The sequence below is a fragment of the Canis lupus genome, chromosome X (assembly GCF_003254725.2).
Source record: "Canis lupus dingo isolate Sandy chromosome X, ASM325472v2, whole genome shotgun sequence".
Taxonomy (NCBI): Eukaryota; Metazoa; Chordata; class Mammalia; order Carnivora; family Canidae; genus Canis; species Canis lupus.
In genome coordinates this window covers 83,641,587-83,664,161 of record NC_064281.1, presented here as the reverse complement: position 1 = coordinate 83,664,161, position 22,575 = coordinate 83,641,587, and the positions used below count along the sequence as shown (strand labels likewise).

The window sequence follows — 22,575 nt, the reverse complement described above, 5'->3', positions numbered from 1 at the left end:
GGTGGAGGGATGGAGTAACTGGGTGACAGGCACTAAGGAGGGCACTTGATGGGATGAGCACTGTGTGTTATACTATATGTTGGCAAATTGAATTTAAATAAGAAATTAAAAAATAAAAATGAAAAGCCAATAATAAAAAAAAAGGATAAAGAAAAAAAAAAGATCCTTCCTAATAAACTGGTAAACATCAGTAAATGTTTCTGACTTCAGTGAGCTGCTTTAGCCAGTTCATCAAACCTGAGGAAATGAATTTATAGTCGGTCAGAAGCACAGGTGACAAGCTGGATTTGTCATTGGCATCTGAAATGGGGGGCACTCTCATAGTACTGAGCCCTTGACCTGTAGGATCTGATGCTACCTTCAGGCAGACAGGGTCAGAATGAGTTAAATGGTCAAATACCCAGCTGGCATCACACAATTATTTGGTGTGGGAAACCCCCAATACACACACTGAGTATCCCATTCAGTACTTATGCAACAGGGGAGACAGAAGGAGCACTGATCTCAGCATCAGGAGACCTGAGTTCAGGTCTTAGAGCTGTCACTCACTGGCCATATGACCTAGTCATTCTCCTTTTCTAGGCTCTCACATGTACAATATGATGTACTTAGATTTACCTGAATTTCTAGGGACCTCCCAAGCTCTCAAGTGCTAGGATCCAGGTGATTTTTTTTAAAGCAAGCATTTGAGTTTTACCTTTACGCCTATACAATTTCCTTTCTATTCCTCAGGGGCTACTTTCAGGGTGTTCTGGAATATTGAAACTGTCGCCCAACACAGCTATCTTTCCCAGCTTTGAGACACAAGCAAATCTGACATGTCAGGGAGTCATCTGTGTCTTGATCTGAGTTGCCATAAACCCCTTAAATTAGTTCAACAAACCATTAAGCCAGCTAACTGCACTATCCATTACCAAGAACTTTGTTCTCTGGAGGTTGTCTAGTGTAGTTCTTGGTAAAATGATTTACCAACACCCAGACTACACTCTGGCTTCCTCTAATTAACGTTTAAGTAGTCCCAACAAAACAAAACGTAGCAAGTTTCACAATAATGTATTTTGGGGAGCCTATGCTGGCTCCTGGTCCTGTTCCATGTGGCCAGAGACCAACTGCCTCATACAGTGTTCCTCAATTTGGCTGCAGGCTGCTCTGAATGGGTATCTCTTAGATCTAGAACTCCCAGTGTTTAACCTTTGCTCATTTCAAAAATCAAAATAGCTATTCAATCGTACTTTGAAGGTCATCTCACCTATTTATGCTCTATGAATTTTAAAATTCACCTTGCAGTGGATTTTAGTTCCTAATTTTTTACTTTCTTTTTTGTTGAGGTATAACTCTCATACTGTAAAGTGCAAAATACCTCAATTTTTGCCAAGCCCTGTAGTTGAGGCTTCAGTTACAAGAGTTGAATGCCCAGGGACGCCTGGGTGGCTCAGCGGATGGGCACCTGCCTTCGGCTCAGGTCGTGATCCTGGGATCCGGGATCGAGTCCCACGTCGGGCTCCCCGCAGGAAGCCTGCCTCTCCCTCTACCTATGTCTCTGCCTCTTTCTCTCAGTCTGTGTCTCTCGTGAATAAATAAATCTTTAAAACAAATAACTGAATGCCCTATTCGGAAGATTCCATTTTTACTATGAATGCTCCACCCACATCTGCTAGAGGATAGGTCTCCTTTTTTTATTTTTTTAAAGACTCCATTTATTTACTCATGAGAGAGAGAGAGAGAGAGAGAGAGAGAGAGAGAGGCAGAGACACAGGCAGAGGGAGAAGCAGGCCCCATGCAGGAAGCCCGATATGGGACTCGATCCCCGGTCTCCAGGATCACGGCCTGGACTGAAGGCGGCGCTAAACCGCTGAGCCACCCAGGCTGCCCAAGGATAGCTCTCCTTAAGGGAAGAACAGAAGCAGAACAAGAGCCGAGTAAGGACTGAGCCACCTTTGCTCCTTTTTACACTGTATCGGTCATTTGCCCCCTCTCAATCTTGCTTCCCAGGCTTTCTCAAAATTTCATGTGTACACCTATCCCCGGGAGATCTTGTTAAAATGCAGACTGTAGGTCTAGGATGGGTCCCAAGACTGAATTTCTAGTAAGTTCCCAGGGGAGGCCAACTCTGCTGGCCAGTGGACCATACTTTTTGAGTGTCAAGGACTTGGGATACAGTACGGAAGGTAGGATGGTGTAGTGGAAAGAGAACGGGCTTTGGAAACAGAAACATGGGTTCTAATTTGCAAGTTTCCCACTCACTAGCTCAGTGCCTTTAGGTGGATCGCTTAATCTCTTTGCTTCTGTAGGGGAGCAAATTTTGCCACCCAAGATATGCCTCTATGGCATACTGGTTATTCTAAGCTGATTATTTTGAAGAAACCTGCAGAGACAAAAGCAACTCTGAAAATGGAGTAAGAGATATTTGCATTTATAAGGGAAATCTTCATTGGTAAGAGTGTCTCCCTCATCACCAGGAGAGAGAGGGGGGACTCTAAATTTCGGGAAGTGCTTATCAGTGGAGAAGGAAACAACTCAAATCTGCAGAGCAATGCTACCCTTATTTACTGAGCCTTCCCTCAGAACCTCCCGTAACTCCCAGAACCTCCCATAACTGACTCCCTGCCCCCATGTCATCTGTTGTCTGAAGCTGGAGAAGGTGATGGCTTTGGCCATTTCAGGGAGTTATTCAGTTTCCCTGGGTATCTCCCATGTATACAGGAGGTATACTTGCTATTAAACTTGTTTGATTTTTCTCCTGTTAATCTGCCTCATGTTAATTTAATTCTTAGTCCATCTAGAAGAATCTTAAGGCAGAGGAAAACTCTTCCTGCCCCACACATCTCAATTTATTCCTCTGTATAAATGAGATCACCTACATTTCAGAGCTGCTCTGAGGACTGTGGTGAGGGAATGAAGGAATCTACCACAGTTCTGGACACATACGTGGGCTCTTAATACATGGTGACTCTTGTGAATATCTGATTGCATCTGCCATTCCCTACCTTTGCTACTGTGAATCCTAGAATTTCAAATTTGGCCATGCCACATCTGGTGTGTATAGCAGCAGTCTAACCTACTATTATGGAATACCTGTGTGTGTCTACCCAAAACTCACATGTTAAAGTCCTAACCCCCCAATGCAATGGTATTTGGAGGTGGGGCCTTTGGATGATTAAGTTTAGATGAGGTCATGAGGGTGGGACCCTCCACAAAGAAATTAATATCCTTAGAAGAAGAGATACCAAAGATCTTGAGGGATCTCTCCCTGCCCCGGGAGGATACAGCAAGAAGGTGGCTGCCTGCAAATCAAGAGAGAGTTCACCAGAACTGACCAAACTGGCACACTGATCTCACACTTCTGAGCTCCAGAACAGAACAACAGAAGCTCTGTTGTTTAAACCACTCAGTCTACAGTGTTTTGTCATGGCAGTCCCAGCTGACTAATATACCTACCCTAAACATATGAGCTGTTCAGTTACCATTTATGGAGCTCCTACTTCATGCCAGCACTGAAGTACCATTTTATTTGCCTTTAATTCTCTCATGGCAATGCAGCATCACTATAATTTAACAGAAATTCTATTAGCTTTAACTGTTCTTTCAAATATGCTTAGGCTTCCATATTTTAACTCAAATGTAGATGACTCTGAGCAATATCTCCCTGGGGAGGAAATGACATTTTCTCACCCAAAGCAATTCCAAACTTGGAATGACTAAGTAAGTCCACATTATGCAAATCTTACTACCCACAGTTCCCCAGTAGTAAGCATTTATTAAAGGTCACTGAAGGAAGCTCCTTAACCTGATAAGGGCATCTGTGAAAAACCCACAGCTAAAATCATACTTGATGATGAAAGACTGATGCTTTCCCCCTACGACGAGGAATAAGACAAGGATGTACACTCCTGCCATTGCTTTTCAACACTGTACTAAAGGTTCAGCCATGGCAACTGGGCAAGAAAAACAAATATGAGGGATCCAGATTGGGAAGTAGACATAACACTATCTCTATTTACAGATGACACGATCTTATCGATAAAAAAATAACTTGAAAAATCCACACACAAAAAACTATTAGCAGTAATAAATGAGTTCTGAAAGGTTATAGGATACAAGGTCAATTCAGAAACAATGGAATTGTATTTCTAGAGTAGCAAAGAGAAATTTGAAAATGAAATTAATTCCATTTGCAATATCATTAAAAATAATAAAATACAGGGGCATCTGAGTAGCTCAGTCGGTTAAGTGCCTTCCTTTGGCTCAGGTCATGATCCCAGGGTCCTGGGATCAAGCCTGGAGTTGGGATCCCTGCTCAGTGGAGAATGTGCTTTTCCCTCTGCCTCTGTTCCTCCCCCCTGCTCTCTCTCTCTCCCTCACTCTCTCAAATAAATAAAATCTTTAAAAAGAAAAAGAAGAAAATACATAGGAATGGATATAACAAAATAAATGTAAAACCTATACTCTAAAAACTGTAAGACATCATTGAAAAAAAATTTTAAAAGACCTAAATACATAGATAGAACACATCCTATGTTCACAGACCGGAGGGTTTAATATTGTTAAGAGAGCAATATTCTTCAAATTGACCTACATTCAATGCTTTACCTATGACTGCTTTATGGAAATTGACAAGATGATCGTGAAAGTCATATGGAAATGCAGGGCATCAGAATGGCCAAAACAATCTTCAAAAAGAAGAATAAATCTGGAAGTCTCACACTTTCCAGTTTCAAAGCTTTCTACAAAGCTACAATAATCAAGAGAGTGTGATGCTGGCATAAGGAGAGACATATACATCAATGGGATAGAACCGATGGCCCAGAAATAAGCCCTTAGTTTTATTTTTGAATGAGTTTTGACAAGAGTTCCAAGACATTTCAACAGGAAAGAGTCTTTCAACAAATGGTGCCAGGACAACTAGATATCCATATGCAAAAGAATGAATTTGGATCCCTTCCTCAGATGACATATAAAAATTAACTTGAAAAAAAATAAAAATAAAAATAAAAAAATAAAAATAAAAATTAACTTGAAATGGATCAGAGACCTAAATATAAGAGCTAACGCCATGAAACTCTTATGAGAAAACAGTCACAAAACTTCATGGCAGTGGATTAGGCAATAGTTTCTTAGATAAGATACCAGTATCACAAGCAGCCAAAGAAAAATTATAGATTTGACTGCATCAGAGTTTAAAGATTTTGTGCTTCAAAGGATACCATAAATAAAATGCAAAGACAACCCACAGAATGGGAGAAAATATTTCAAATCACATATCTGATAAGAGTCTAGTATCCAAAATACATAAGAACTGTCACAACAAAAAAGCAAATAACCCAACAAAAAATGGGAAAGTATTTGAAAAGACATTTCTCCAAAGACATACAAATGGCCAAAAAGTACATGACAAGGTGTTCAATATCACTCATCATCAAGGAAATGCAAATCAAGTCTACAGTGAGACATCACTTCAAACCCACTGGGATGGTTATAATAAAAAAGGTCCATCAATATCAAGTATCGGTGAGAATCCAGAGAGACTGGAACCCTCGTACACTGCTGGTAGAAACATAAAACTGTACAGCCACTTTGGAGAGCAATCTGGCAGCTCCTCAAAAGGTTAAAAATCAGAGTGACCATATGATCCAGCAATTCCACTTCTAGATATCTACCCAGAGGCTGACATGCAAACAGATACGTTTACAAGAATGTTCACAATAGCATTATTCACAATGGCCAAAAGGTAGAAATAACCCAAATGGCCATCAATGGATAAATGGATAAACAAAATGTGGTATATCCTACAAAGGAATATTATTCACCCATTAAAAAAGAATGAAGTACTGATACATGCAATGACATGGATAAACTTGAACCTTTATGTTGAATAAAAGAAGTTATTCAGAAAAGGCCACATATGATTCTATTTATATGAAATGTCCAGAATAGACAAATCCATAAAGGCAGAAAGTCAATTAGCACTGGTAGGAGCCTGGAGAGAAATACAGAGATATCATTAAGGGGTACTGGGGGCCCAGGGCAGGCTGCCCCAAGATATGCCATGGTGGCATAATGATTATCTTAAATTAAAGTTAGTTAAGAAAAAGCACCTGGGCACCTGGGTAGCTTAGTAGTTGAGCGTCTGCCTTTGGCTCTGGTCATGATCCTGAGGTCCTGGGATCGAGTCCCGCATCAGGTTCCCTGCAGGGAGTCTGCTTCTCCCTCTGCCTATGTCTCTGCCTCTCTGTGTCTCTCATGTATAAATAAATAAAATCTTTAAAAAAAAAAAGCCACTCTTCCCCTGAGCAGCCTGAGGTGACCTCCAAAAATGGTTCGCTACTTGCTGGACCTAGAAAACCCTACAAAATCATGGAAATCGAGAAGTTCAAATCTTCATGTTCACTTTTTTTTAAAAGATTTTATTTATTTATGAGAGAGAGAGAGAGAGAGAGGCAGAGACACAGGCAGAGGGAGAAACAGACTCCATGCAGGAAGCCTGATGCGGGACTCGATCCTGAGACTCCAGGAATACACCCTGAGCCCAAGGCAGGCGCTAAACCACTGAGCCACCCAGGGATTCCCCCTTTGTGTTCACTTTAAGAACATGCGTGAAACTACCCAGGCCATCAAGGGTATGCATATCTGAAAAGCCACCAAGTATCTGAAAGAAGTCACTTTGCAGAAGCAGTGTGTGCCATTCCATCACTACAATGGTGGAGTTGGTAGGCGTGTGCAGGACAAACATTGGGGCTGGACACAGGGTCGGTGGCCCAAGAAGAGTGCTGAATTTTTACTGCACACGCTTAAAAATGCAGAGAGTAGGGATCCCTGGGTGGCACAGCGGTTTAGCGCCTGCCTTTGGCCCAGGGCGCGATCCTGGAGACCCGGGATCAAATCCCACATCGGGCTCCCGGTGCATGGAGCCTGCTTCTCTCTCTGCCTCTCTCTTTCTCTCTCTCTCTCCCCCTTTCCCTCCCCCCCCCTCTCAAATAAATACAATTTTTTAAAAAGGAACAACTGGTCCACAGACTGGAGAAAGTGAAATCGCCCACCAGAAATGGCTTTTATTGCATAAAGATATAGTGCTTGGGGTTAGTGGCTCTCCGTTAGATGAGAAGCATCAGTTACAACTGCCAGAGGCTGGTCCTTCTAATCTCATTCTAAGAAAAGGAAACAAAGGCAGAGCTCTGGAGGCAAAAATGCTACTGCCTAGTACTCTCACTCACTGCTGTCCCTCCCTCCACGGGCTAAAGGGCTTGGGCCCCAAGAGTCTGGCCATTTTCTTCAAATGGGAAGAAAAACCAGGAGGGAGCCTAATTCACCTGTCAGAATGGAAGAGAGAGAGCTGGCCAGTTCCCTAATCAAACAGGCTCTCTTTGAAACAAATGCATAAAAACAAATGTACAGTTAATGTGGAAAAGGAAGCCTGCCAGGGAATTTTAATCTTGCTCAGCAAGGCTAATTCAGAAACAAAGCCCCCTTTACTTTACCATCCCCCAAAAGCTTAAGGAGCCAAGAGAGTGAAGCAAAGTACTGAAGACGAACATCACAAAAAGCACATGCCAACAAGTGCTGACCACACGTTACCTCCATTCACCTGGGCACATTTTACAGATAAGAAAATGAGTTCACAGAAGTTAGTTAACTTTTGCAAGGTCACATGGCTAAAGGCAGAGGAGCCAGCCACAGAACCACAGGAAAGGTGGCTCCAGGGTCAGCACTTTTGACCTCTTTTGACCACTTTTGACTGACCTTAACATCTATGCAGAAACAGAAAGAAAACTTGGAGGATGGGCAGCAAACAATGCTAACAGTTTTTATTGCTCAATGATGTGCTTGATTCTGGTGTTTTTCTGTATTCTCTATTTTTCTTCCATTATAAACAGATACTACTTCTGTAAATAAAACATTTATACATTTGTAAAGACAAAGGCACAAATGCCTTGTGCTTTCTGTTGCTGTTGTTTTTAAATGTACTGAGAAATAACCAACAGTGAGTTAATGGTGATTTTCATTTTTCACTTAAACTTTTCTGTATTTCACAAATTTTCACCAGTTAATGAGTCTTTTGTTGTAATCAGTAAAACATCATTATTTTAAGTGGTTTAAAAAATAATTCACCTGGGAAAAAAACATCATTTATCATCCCTCGGTCTTCACTCTCAAGATCTCAGGACAGGTGTGAGAGGGGTCCCTAGGATTTCCCCGAAAAAGATGTATGTTTAGATTGGCTAATTCATTTATTCTATCTGTGCATACTTACCATATACTAGATGTGAGGTCCTACAGGGGACAGACACCACAAAAGACTATCCTTGCCCACAGAGACAAGTTATGATATAGTGCTGGGAAGCTGGAGGACTGGCTGAATATATAGTCCAACTGAACTACGGAGTGCTACAGAGTTACATCCATTACCTCAAAGATTACTGATTATCTACTGTTAGGTTAAAAAAAATTCACTGGAGCAATGTTTACAGCATAAAGCCAATTGTGTAGGAAATCCAAACCCAAACAAACCAACAATCCTAGAAATATGAAAATCTTTCTCTGCATTTACGAGCAAAAGAAAAATGTAGAAAGATACATAAGCCTTTATCACAATTTACCCTGGGGGCAGGGGGACAGGATTGAAAATTGGTGGGTAAAGTGATAAACTTTCTCTTTATATTCCTGATTGGTTTTTCAATGAGCATATCCTATTTTTATTTTTAAAAAATCCTAAAAGTAAAAAAAATAAAATAAAATAAAAAATAAAAAATCCTAAAAGTGTAATCAATCCCCCCAAATCTCTAATGAGTATTATATAAAACTTACCACAGAGTTGATTTGGCTCAACACTTGAAAATCAATCTAAGTAATTAGGAAAGAGGAAGAAGACCATGAGCTTTGTACCAGAAAGACCAAAGCTCTCAGGCCAGTTCTGTCTCTGAGTCCCTATATGAATTACTTAAATTCTGGATGGCTCAATCTTTAAAATGGTTATGCTAATTACACCTCACAGGATTTTTTCAAAGATCCAAGACTAATAATTAACAACTAACACTGATTGAGAGGGCTTCCTGTTTGCCACGTGCTGTGCTACATGCTTTACACATATTAACTACTTAATCTTCAGGATAGCTTTAGGAAGTAAACACTACTATCACTTTCATTTTATAGATGTGACAACTATGGTCCACAGAAGTTAATTAAGTCAACCAAGTTCCTCTTCTCCCTCTCTCTCTTTTCCACACACATACACACACACACGGGCAAGTGCATGTGAGCTGTGCACATGTGCACATGCACACGTAGGAGTAGCACAGCCAGGATATGAACCTGCACCCATACCCTTGTTCCTGAGATCCATATCCTCAATACACTAGGGTGAGATATTTGTGCAAGAGCTTTTCTGGTTGCGAAGTCCCATCCACCTGTAGGGAATCTTATCAGTAGAGGTGGAAAAGATAAGAAATACACAGGAATCTAAACACAATGATAAAGGGTGAAAAGATGTAACAGAAGCAGGCTTGTGAGTATCTTCCAGTGGCCTGCAAATAAGTGGCATTGTTTACATATACAACCAGAATCCCTGATTCTCTATCCCACTCTTCAGAATCTCGGTGATGAGTTTGTAGTATCCTACTCCTGTGCCCTAGCCACGGCATTCCTTAGTTGAACCATTTTGCTCCTCTGCAACTGCATGACTATTCTAATCACCCCAAGGCTTAGTTGGGGCTTTATTTCTCCACAAAGCCTTCCTGGACTATTTAATCCACTGGTCTCTCCAGGAGGCAATGTATCAGAGTATAGAGTGCATGGGTTTAGCTTTAGCATTTTAGAAACCATTTAACTCTGAGCAAGTCATTCAACCTCTCTGAATCCCAATTTCTTCAAAGGTAAAATGGGGTTCTTTTACGAGTTAAATAACATATGTAAATTACCTGACACACAGTAGGTGCCTAATAAATGCTAATAATAATCCTCTTCCCATCTTAGAACTTGAAATGATTGCCATTTAGCAATTAAGCCTGAACTGCCTCTAGATATATATTTTTCATTATTTCAATTCTAATATTGCCATAATTTATACCTTATCTTTCTAATTAAACTGCAAGTTCCTTGAGAGCCAGGAACACACCCTGACTGCTTCTGCATCCCCTGTGGCATACAGCACAACACGCCATACCAAAATGTGCTCAATAGGGACGCCTGGGTCGCTCAGCGGTTTAGTGCCTGCCTTTGGCCCAGGGTGTGTTCCTGGGGTTCTGGGATCAAGTCCCACATTCAGCTCCCTGCATGGAGCCTGCTTCTCCCTCTGCCTATGTCTCTGCTTCTTTCTCTCTCTCTCATGAATAAATAAATACAATCTTTAAAAAATAAATGTGCTCAATAAAAGTCTGGATGGCCCATAAGGTTGGGCTAGATTCATGGAGGACAGAAAACTCCCCAAGATTAATCTTTTAAAAAAGGCAGTGATTAGACGTATTCTAGAATAGTTCCTAGAATTTGGTTTAGTTTGGCCCAGGAGCACCAGACTCTTCTCCATATCTGAGGCACAATTTTGCCCACATCAATTCTTCAGAAAGCAAAGGCCTCTTCTGAAACCAAGCTTTTTATACGTAAGTACTCCCAGGAAAGCAAAGGGACATTCTGTCCTTCATTGAGGTCCAAAATCCAAACCATAACTTTTTTAAATAGCTCAATTTGCCCGTCACAGAAATAACTTTTCTAGGTCAATTAGCACATTTCAATGTGCCAGTTAGCAAAGAGTAAGATTCTCAAGCCTATTTGCCTTGGTGAAAGCAAAGTTATCCAAGCGGCACACTTGGGGACAAGGTGTGCCAGTGGCAAAGTTGCATCTCAAGATACAAGAACATCAAGATAATGACTGTGGAAGCTGGGCAGCTGCTCCAGGAATGAACAAATCATGACTAACCTCTCCCACTAGGGTCTTGGAGATGGGGACATTCAAGAGAACCATCTAACAGCACAGGAGCCAGGCAAAAGGGGCAGAAGGGGAAAGAAGGGGAAAAAGGAACTAGTATGAGAGATCAACAGGGCTGCACAGTAATGACCAATTTTGATAATGAGATAATAATATACTCGAGGCTTTGTGCCTTGAAGAAGAAGAAAGGAGCTTGATGAAAAGCATCATTACCATTCTTCTTATTATTCTCATAGAAGACAGATGGCTGCAATCACAAATATAGGCCAGGCTAGAGTCTTCAGTCTGGGAAGGGGGCTGATACAGGGTTTTAGGTTTGTTTTCTGTTTCCACTCTCCCTTGCTCAGAACACTCTGCATTCAGAAGGAACTCCCACAGGCATTTGAGGACAAAAGGTATGTACAGAGCTGGGGATGCAGCTTATGTCCAGTAACTCATTCTGAGGACCAGCTCACCAACATGGCAAGGTAAGCAATGGAACCGAAAATCTAATATGTGACCAGGTTCGATGGGCATCCTACTTAGCTCCCACCTCTTGGCTTTCACTTTCCATAAGGTGTTTTGGCCTGGAATAGATATTTTTGCTAAGTCACAGGCAATAGATAAAGAACCCAGCATCAACACCAGCCCAAAAGCCAATGGCTATAACAAGGAGCTAATAAACTAGGCTGGTCATAAATTAGGCAGCTTGAAACTATGCTTCAAGCCATGAACTACTGCCAGCTTGGGTGGGGGATCTTAATATGGGATCCACAGGGATCGGATGTGGTCAGCGAGGAGGGGGACAGCAGGTGACAGTCTCCTGAAATTATCTGCAACATTGTGTTGGTGCATTTCTCTGGGAAGAGGCTCTGCAGACTTCTTCAGCTTCTCAAAGAAACCTATGACCCCACTCTTTTAGATGGACAGAAGCTAAGAAACATCTCCAGCATCTGGACTCACCAGCTTTCAAACTCACTGTACTCCAGTCATGGAATAAGAAAAGAGCTCTGAAGTCTGAGTCAGGAGACCTGGATTTTAGGGGCACTGACTTTGGTTTCTAAGGCAAGGCATTTATGCTTCCATGGACCCCCCTCTAGTAGATGAGACCAGACAAGCTTTTGGCTCCCTGCTAATCTAATAATCAGTAGTTCCATGATGTATTTCCTCTCCTTCCCTCCAAGAAGCAAAAGAAAAATCACCCTTAAGATACTTCATCTGAAGTCAAAAACAGACCTTCTCCAGAATATGCTATATGTTAGCAAATTGAACTCCAATAAAAAATTAATTTAAAAAGCCACTCCTGGTGGTCTAGTTAGAATGAAAAAAAAAAATCCTGGCAGCAAGGAGCACTTCCTTATAATATGAGCCATTGGAATACATGTTTCTTCCTCCAAGGTGTCAGCTGCTAAGGATGGAGAGCCAGAAGAAACTGGGACCCAGGCATTCTCTAGTTGGTCTGCAAATGCCAGTGCCAGGAAGTCACAGGACAGAGCACAAAAAATGGAAATGCACTGATGACTCCACATCCTTCAGCTGACCATGGCAACTTTCTGGCACTCCCTCTGTCTCTGTCCTTACATATGTGAGTGTATGTGTGACCGTGTTATACACACACACACACACACACACACACACACACACACTAGATCATTTTCTTTCCCCTGCTTCCATATTACTGCTAAGAAAAACAACAAAAGAAGATTAAAAAGATAACAAGTCAAGAAAAAAGAACAAAGAGAAGTCAAAGGCTAAATTCCTACCTAACTGGATCATCAGGCTTAAGAAAGAGTTGCCAAAAAAAAAAAAAAAAAAAAAGAAAAAAGAAAAAAGAAAAAAAGAAAGAGTTGCCTATCTTCCTGTGTCTTCTTTTAAGTGAATCTGAGCTCAGCTAAGGGGTTGCAAAGCATAAAGTCCTCAAGGCCAGAAGTAGCCCAGGAGGGGTCCCCATCATTTAAAATAACCAAACCAATGCCAGTAGCCAATACACATGCAAATGGTGCCCTAACCGGGGACTTTTCTCCGCTTCATTTTAGAAAAGAAGGGCACCAAGATTATTTACCAGAGTGATTGGAATTACTCATTAAGCTCATCAAAGAATTTTCAGTGTTAAGGGAAGTTACTTGAACATTCCTAATGAGCTGGTTGGCTATAGCTTGATATCTATTCAGAGAGTATTAAGTGCTATAGCAACTATAATAGCAATTCTGTTATGAGAAAGGGGAGGAAGGGGAGAGGGAGAAAGAGAAGGAAGAGAGGGAGGGAGGAAAAGATGCAAAGAGAGAGAAATATTGTCTTTTGTACAGAGTAGAAAGCTATTATGGGCTGAATTATGTCCCCACCAAAATTCACCCATTGAAGGCCTAATCTCAGAATGTGACTCTATTTGCAAATACCTCCTTTAAAGAGGTGACTAAATTCAAAGGGGGACATTAGGTGGGCCCTAATCCAATCTGACTGGTATCCTTATCAGAAGAGGAAATGTGGACACACAGAGAGGCACTAGAGAAAAGACCATGTGTGGGCAGACCAGGTGGCTCAGCGGTTTAGCACCGCCTTCAGCCCAGGGCCTGATCCTGGAGACCCAGGATCAAGTCCCATGTCAGGCTCCCTGCGTGGAGCCTGCTTCTCCCTCTGCCTGTGTCTCTGCCCCTCTCTCTCTCTCTAATAAATAAATTATATTAAAAAAAGACCATGTGAAAAGGCATCAAGATGGTGGCCATCTGCAAGCCAAGGAGAGAAGCTTCACGGAAAACCAATCCTGACAGCACCTTGACCTCAGGATAATGATCAGTGAGTGCCTTGCCTCTGAAGTTTATTGTGAGGATTGAATACATCAGCCCACATAGAACACCTAGAACAGTACACAATAAACACTTTGGAAGCATCAGCTGGCCTAGTGCAGAAATGCTGCTGTGGTATAACAATACTGGCTGAAGGAAAACTTTGCCACTGCGGTTCTGACTTCAGGTGTGTGAATGAGCTTTGGTGGGGGGGGGGGCAGCTTTATTTTCAAGCTCACTCAGTGGGAATCACCAGATCTGCTTTATGCTCATCGGTTCTGCAAGGAGAAGACTATCTGGCTTTCCTTGGGGATAATGTTGCATAGAAAGAGGGATTAAGGTGATCTGTTTAGAGGAACCACATCTGCCTCAACCATGGGCTGGAAGCACTCAAACTGAGGATCTGACTATATGAGCCCGGGGTGCAGGGGGGAGGGGGTCACCCCTTCCTGGAATCTTACAGACCTGCTGCAAATGAAGAAGGAGAGTAGCTTTTTATCTGCCCAACTTCTTAATCTGAGAAAACACTGACAGGGCGGGCAGGCAAATGGGATGAGATAGCACTGGACTCACTTCTCTGCCTTAGCACAGCACCTCCACAGGCAGGGAGCAGTCTCCAGCACTGCCCCACAGTGAGCCAGTAAAGAATTGTTTTTTTTTTTTTAAATAAATTTATTTTTTATTGGTGTTCAATTTACCAACATACAGAATAACACCCAGTGCTCATCCTGCCAAGTGCCCCCGCCCCAGTGCCCATCACCCATTCACCCCCACCGGGAAGGGAGAAGAAATGTGTGGGAAATATCAGAAAGGGAGACAGAATATAAAGACTCTTAACTCAAGAATATGCTTTCAATTTGTTTTCTATGTGCCATTCTTGGGTACTATCCTCTAGAGCTCTGAGACCAGAGCAGGGGTTCTAATGAAGGACCTGGGTAAAGTCAGGCAAGTCATATGTTGTAGGGAACGTAGATGGGGGAGCAAAGGTACCTATGTGAGCAGCCTGGGCTTGCTGATCCCAGCTCACAGGGGGACACTGAACTGAATGTGCCTGGCCTATCATTACAGAGGCAACATTCCTTCATTTCTCCCACCCTGGTGCTGCCCACTTCAGGAGTTCCCATGGTCTATCTCTGAGATGCTTTGGACTCTTTGGAAGAAAGGGAGGAGGCCCTACAAGCCACCTGTTAAAATGCAAATTTTGATGCAGTAGGTCTGAAGTGAAGCCTAAAATTCTGCATTTCTCCAAGGGCAGCCCCCACGTGATGCTGGTCCCCAAACCACACCTGGAGTTCCACACTTGGAGTAACCTGACATTATGATCACCTAGGATGCTGATTCTCTAAGAGCAGTCTGAGGACCCCAAGCAGTCACCATGACATGGGAACTTATTACCATGCTCATTTCCTGGTATCTTCCCAGATCCTCTTAATCAGACCTTCTGATGAGGTCTGGCAAGCTTCATTTCTTAGCCATTTCCTTGGGTGACTGCTATGGATGGACAGACATTAAGTTTGAGAGCCACTGCACAGAATCAGTGGTGCTCAACTGCAGTTCCACATCAGAAACATTTTTAAAAACCCTATGCCCAGTGGTTGAGCATCTGCCTTTGGCTTGTCATGATCCCAGGGTTCTGGGATTGAGTCCCGCATCAGTCTCCCCTCAGGGAGCCTGCTTCTCCCTCTGCCTGTGTCTCTGCCCCTCTCTCTGGGTGTCTCTCATGAATAAGTAAATAAAATCTTTAAAAATAAATAAATAAAAATAAAAACACTATGCCCAGGCTGTGTCACAGATCAAGATCTCAGATACTCCAAGGGTGACACCAGGGCATCAGTGTTTTGGGGTTTGTTTTTCACTATTGTTGCTCATTGGTTTATTTGTTTGTTTGTTTGTTTTTAAGTATCTCTAGGTGAGCCTGGAGCAAAATTTTGAGCCTGGGTTCAGAATCACTGCTTTAGATGAATGCTTTTTCTTTTAATTTCTATTGATGTACAACATGCACCTAGAAACATTTAACAAACATAAGGGTATACATGAGTATTTGTGGGGAGCATGTGACTACATCTTTGGCAAGAATGAAGCATAACTGTGCTTGTAGGATCTAAAGGCTTCTCCGTTCCTAACTCTGCCACTTAGAACTTGTGTGACTTCCTGAACGTCAGTTTATTCCTCTGTAACAAGAGGCTATGATACTTGCCCTTATCTTCGTCACACAGCTATCATGTGAAAAGACTTTGTAAACTATAAAATGCCATCCAAAGAGGAAAGATGATCATTTTGAGATTTAAACTATGATATTTCATGCATGAGGCCAATTTAAGTCATGAAACTAGAAAGCAGTACAAGGATTTTACAAGTGATTTTTTTTCCTGGGCTTTCTAACATGGCCGGCTAATCCCTCGACAGTCCCACATGACAGAGTCTGAGGACAGGGCCCTGCCACGCCAACCCCTATAGCTCTTTCTTATTCTCTCTATGCTCGTTTATCACTCAACCCACTGCTACAGTGGAACTGTCCTGGCTAGCCACCGGGGGTAGGGTGGCCCAGACTGCCCTGTAAGTTTGAGTGAATGGGAGGGGGAAAGAATCTAATTCTTGCCCAATAGGGCTCTTGGCAAAGCAGACAGGTTTGGAGGCTCCCCCCCAGATTATTCTGGGCCAGTGTGGCTGAATCCAAACTAGAGCCCCTTTGAACACCTGGAAACCTCTAATAAGTGGGGTTCCCAGTCCCCCTTCTCACTGCCAAACCTCTCAAGAGCTTCTGTTGATTTTTCGGTCTATCCCGCATCTGGCCTAGGCTCTTAAATGCAGCCCCAGAGTTCCATCAAATACTCCCACCCTTACCTACCAAGCTCCCCTGCATCCAAGGAGGCCTATGTCAAACCTCAATATTAAATATAGACATACTGTGGCAGCCCAGGTGGCTCAGCGGTTTAGCGCCGCTTTCAGCCTAGGGCCTGATCCTGGAGACCCGGGATCGAGTCCCATGTCAGGCTCCCTGCATGGAGCCTGCTTCTCCCTCTGCTGCACGCTCTCTCTCTCATTAATAAATAAATAAAATTTTTTATAAATAAATAAATAAATACAGACAGACAGACATATTTATGGGACACCTGGGTGGCTCAGCGGTTGAGCATCTGCCTTCAGCTCAGGGCATGATCCCAGGGTCCTGGGATAGAGTCCCACATCAAGCTCCCCTGCCTGTGTCTCTGCCTCTCTGTGTCTCTCATGAATAAATAAATTAAATCTTTAAAAAAAATACATGTATCTTAAAGGTCACATGGGCACACGAGCTAAGGATGAGAGCAAGCCCTGGGTAATGAGGGAGTGAGCCAAAACAGTTTTGTATGTTGGTAGTCGGTTCCTACAAGAGGCAACTTACCAGCCGGGTATTTACCACAGGAAACAGCAGGGCCAGAAGGGCTCCATTCAGCATGTGCATCTGGAGCCTGGAGGGAGAGAGAGAGAGAGAGAGAGAGAGAGAGAGAAAGAAAGAAAGAAAAAAAAAAGATAAAGTCCAGGTTGTACTCAGACTCTGTTGCAAAGGCAGGCAAAAACCCGTGTCAAGTTACGCCATGCCACATGGGAGGATGTGCAATCAAGTGGGTCTCCAAGTAAACTGGCCCCGGAGCTGGTGCACACACCTAGTCGATTTGAAGCAGTGCATTCAGCGCTACTGAGATGTTCTGACCCCTGCCTCCACACATCCCCCCAAGTGCTCCCCGGACCTGAGCTGGCTACAAAGCTTGATTACATAATGAGCTCTGGGCTGCCTAACTATGTGGGCAGCCCCAATTATGGCACGGGCCATGGCGGCTCAGGCAACAGGTGAAAAGAGGGGCTGCCCCAAGCAGGTGCCCTGGTATGGCGTCAGGAGTACAGGAGTACTCGTTTCTGAGAATGGGGCTGTTTGTTTACATGGCCCATGGCCCATCCCTTCACTCAAGCCGCTGTCCTAGGCATCGAAAGGTGAGTGGAACCAGCCAGCTGACTGCAGTGTTTTTGTCAACTGTGCTCCCCAACTTTCTTAGAAGCAACTTCAGGGCTGTGGCAGGAGGTGGGGACAGCAGAAGTGGCAGCCTTCCAAGCTTGCTTTGATTTTATGGATTTGATTTTATGGATTGGGTTTTGGGGACTTCAAAGCAAAACAAAAGAGAAAAAAGAAAGGGGGAGGTGGTGGAGAAAAGAAGAAAACCACTGGTCTCTAGCATCAGGTAAGGATCATTTCCTAATACCAGACTTGTTGAAACATGCTCTAGAAACCCTTTATAAGTCAAGAACAATCAAGTCAGGAACTAATTCTGCCTGAGAGAGCCCTGAGGATGGACTGAAGCAACTTCTTTCATCATCAAGGCAAATGATCCTTTATTATAACTGAGGGAGAAGCAAAGAATGACAGTCTTCCTCCTGAAGAAAAGCAGGTATAACCACCGCTGAGTCGACTCTCTCTCTCTCTCTCTCTCTCTCTCTCTCACACACACACACACACACACACACACTCTTACACACTCATACACACACCGACACAGTATCCCTGCAATACCAGCATTTCTCCCATGCCCCAAACAGGAAAGCAGTCCTTACTCTGAAAACCCTCAAGAACTCTAGGCATTCTCTCAAAGCTCACAGATGTTTGCTTAAGACCAAGAGACATTACCAGGAGACCCATGAGAACAGCCCAGAAGCCCCAAAGATGTTTCTCATCTCCCGCAGTCTGTTTATTACCATTGCTCATTTTTACCAATGCCACAAGGATGGTGATAATGTGCACTTAACATAATTGAGGCAAGTTATCTAATTAACTGCTTTACATAAATTCTCTTACTTAATTTTTATAGCTATCTTCTGAGACAGGTACAATTACATTTCCCATTTGTCAATGAGAGTTTAGAGAAGCAAAGTGGCCTGGTTCATGTCATGCATGAGATAGAAGAGCCAAGATTCAGGGACACCTGGGTGGCTCAGTAGTTGAGTGTCTGCTTTTGGCTCAGGGCATGATCTCAGGGTCCGGGGATGGAGCCCTGCATCAGGTTCCCTATGGGGAGCCTACTGCTCCCTCTCTCTTGCCCACCCCCCAACACACACACCCTGGCCACCTTCCCTCACAAATGTGACCTCAGGTGGGAAGTCAGAGGCTCCTGTTTCCTCCCTTTGGGTTTCAGAGACCTCTCTACCACCTTATTCATTCCCTGGCCTAGGCTTAATATACTTTCAGGGGGGTGACCAAGGGGAGAAGGCTTGGAGGCCACTCCAAGCCATCATGGTCTTCCAGGACCAATGCAGTGTCACTCCTGCCTACCAGGGCTGGCCAAGTTACCATGCTTCTATAACAGGGTCATTCAAGGGGGGCACTCCATGCTCTGAGAAGCTGCTGAAAACTTTTACTCAAGTCTCAAGTGCCTAGAGCAGGTACTAACTGCTAACTAGAAGAGCCAACTGTCCCATGGGAGGCCCCTGGCATAAACATTCTTGTTCAGCCACAACATAAACATTCATCCTGGGAGAGGAAAATATCACATTAACAGTCCAGATAAAGCTGGACTCTGGTGCCAGACTTTGCCACTAGCCTTAAAAGAATGCTGGCATTTATACAAAGCCAATTAGATATCTGGGCGCCAAAAGTTAAATCATGAGGATGATGGATCTAATTGATCCCAAGGGCCCATGGAAGGCCAAAAATACAGAAGATAAAACCAATATCAAGATTCAAAACAACTAAGAAATTCCCAGATAAAGACAAGCCTGTACTGCCAGCTACATATATGTCAAAGAGTGGATTATCCCTAATAGACATAAAGGTCTTATGTATTAATAACTACAAAACAATCAAACATGTATAGCGCATTTCTATATGCCAATCACTGTGTTAAGTAAGCAAATGCATCATCTGATTTATCCTTTGGTTTTTATTATAATCATTATTATCTTCTTTAATTTCACAGCTGAGAAAACCAAAACACTGAGTGATTACATGACTTGCCACAAATCACATAGACAACAAGAGTCAGAGGAGAAGTCACACTCAGGTCTTGCCAGTTTTCAAGACTGTGCTTTTCCCACTATACACTGCTTTAATCCAAGACACAGACCTTGAACATTATACATGTTCTGTGTGTATGTATGTGTGTGTGTGAAAGAGAGACAGAGACAGAGAGACAGAGATAGAGACAGAGAGAGAGAATGAGAGTCAGACCATAGGCCAGGTAAGAAAGGACTCTAGACTGCCTATTGGGAGAGGGTCATGCCTAAGAGCAATAGAACCCCTTGGGTATTTTATGGCAAAACTGTCCTAATTATATACCTGCCCTGCCCTCTATAGACCCTAAGCACAGCCCAAGAGGTAAGTGACTGGCCATATGAAAGGCCAAGGATTTTGTTTTCACTTTATAGCCACCTCCAGCCTGCCATTCAGATTTCTATTGTGTATGGGAACCAGATAATGGGCCACTAGGAAGTCCTGTGAGAGTTCCCTCACCTGTACAATGGGAACAGCAGTAGGTAACTGGTAGTATTGTTATAAGGAGTTAATATCTATAAAGTGCTTAGAAGAGCACATGGTATATAAAGACTCACATATGTGTTTCATACATAAATGGTGAAGAGCTTGCCTAAACCTTCAAGATGTAAAGGGTGGGGAGGGGCAAAAAAGGAAATCATGTGACAGAGTCAAACTGTCAAAAAAATTCAGAGTAGGAAAAGGAGGTCCATAGAAAGCAAAAGGACAGACAGACTGAAGGCCAGAACCAAACATCACAAGCTGGAGATGGACTTCTATTCACTTAGCTATAAATTTCCTTGACAGCTCAAAGTCCTGGCCATTACTATTGTCACAAATATTCTGTCAGCTTTGTTTCTGTGTAGGATACTGAGCTAAATTAGCTAAGTTGGTAAGAAACTGGGGCAGTATGGCAAATGTCATAGATTTAATTCTCTTCCAGGTCAGTTCAGGTCATTAAATTGAGTTCCACAAACATAAATCCATCTATTACTTAGTGTCTAACATAGGTGCTGTAGGGGAAAGGTGATCAGTGTAAGACACAGTATCTGCCTTCAAGAAAGTAACAATCTTACTGACAAAGAGAGAAATGAACTAATGAAAGGAAATGTAGCATAATGGTGGAGAAATCAGGGTGTGGCAACAAACCTACACTCAAATTCCAGATCTACCACATACTGGCTGAGTGACTCTGGACAAGTGACTTAAAATACGTGAGTTAGTTTCCTCAATCATAAAACTGGCCTAATAACCATACCTTGCTGAAAAGTTTTTGTTTTGTTTTTAAATATTTTATTTATTTATTCATGAGAGATGGGGGGGGGGGGGGCAGAGGGAGAAGCAGGCTCCATGCAGGGAGCCTGATGTGGGACTCGATCCCGGGTCTCCAGGATCATGCCCTGGGCCAAAGGTGGCGCTAAACCACTGAACCACCCAGGCTGCCCTGAAAAGTTTATTGAGAATGTTTTTTTAAGCTTATTGAGAATTTAATAAGGCCATATAAACTGACCAACTTAGTGCTTAAGACATAGTTAGCACACAATACATGGCAGTTATTATTATCCTTAATAAAGCCATGTGAATGAATATCACATTACTATTCATAACAACAAGTGAAGATATTAAAAACCTTCACAAGATGACTTCTATTCCAATTTAATGCACTTGACAACCAAGAACCAAAAAATATGGAACAGATGGCAAGTTCTGTAAGTGACTGGAAAGGTAAATTCATAGAGAGGATTCTCAAAGGAAATTATGAAATACTTTGAACTGACAAAAATAGGGGCACCTGAGTGCTCAGTCAGTTAAGCATCTGCCTTTTGCTCAGGTCACAATCCCAGGAGTCCCAGGACCAAGCCCTGCATCAGACTCCCTGCTCCGCGGTGTGTCTGCTTCTCTCTCTGCCCCTCATCCCACTTGTGCTCTCTAATACAATCTTTTAAAAAAATAAATAAAAATAAAAATACAACAATATCAAAATGTCAGATGCTTATACCATAAAATTTATAGACTGGGAAAAAAAAAAAGAATCATCTCAACTCAGTAATCTAAGCTTCTGCCTTCAAAATCCAGAAAATAAGAGCAAAATAAGCCAAAAGCAAGCAGAAGGAATAAAACACTAGTGGGAGCAATAATCAATGGAAGTAAAAACCAAAACAATAGAGAAAAAACAATGAAACTAAAAGCCTACCTTTGAAAAAGTCAATACCATTTGTAAGCTTCTAGGAAGAATGACATGGACAAAAAGAGAGAAGACAGGACTTACCAACACCAGGAAGGACAGCAGGGTTATCACTATAGGAACCCTCCCTCCGAATTAAAGAAATAACAAGGAGAAACCAGGAACAATTCTATGCACAGAAATTTGACAACTTAGATAAAATAGAGAATTTCCTCTAAGACCACAAATTACCAAACTCACCCAAGATGAAACTGATAACCTAAACAGTCCTATTAAAGAAATTGAATACACATACAATGGACTACTATTCAGCCATAAAAAAGGAAATCTTGCCATTTGCAAAAACATCAATGGCCCTTGAGGAAATTATGCTAAGGGAGATAAGTCAGACTAAGAAAGACAAACGTCATACAATTTCACCTATATATGGAACATAAAAACCAAAAATAAACAAAAACTAAGCACACAGATACAGAGAACAAGACTGGCAGTTGGTTGCTAGAGTCAGAGAGTCAGGGTGGACAAAATGGGTGAAGGTAGTCGAAAGGTACAAACCTCCAGTTATCCGATAAAATAAGTGATGGGGGTGTAACAGACAGCATGGTGACTATAATTAATAACACTGTATTGTATATTTGAAAGTTGCTGGGCAGCCCCGGGTGGCTCAGCAGTTTAGCACTGCCTTCGGCCCGGGGTGTGATCCTGGAAACCTGGGATC

General features: G+C 42.6%; 1 protein-coding gene across 14 annotated transcripts in view; it reads right to left on the bottom strand.

The window, feature by feature from the left end:
* Positions 1-22,575, bottom strand: part of TMEM164 (transmembrane protein 164) — a 198,794-nt gene that overhangs the window by 52,208 nt on the left and 124,011 nt on the right. For 12 of the 14 annotated variants that reach the window (XM_025431456.3, XM_049107246.1, XM_035711800.2 and 9 more), the window contains one exon: positions 17,060-17,126. The exons of the other annotated variants lie outside the window; for them this stretch is intronic. In XM_025431456.3, coding sequence (XP_025287241.1) covers positions 17,060-17,119 — 60 coding nt within the window. In that variant the 5' untranslated portion in view covers positions 17,120-17,126. The remainder of the gene's footprint in view (positions 1-17,059; positions 17,127-22,575) is intronic. 14 annotated transcript variants of the gene reach the window in all.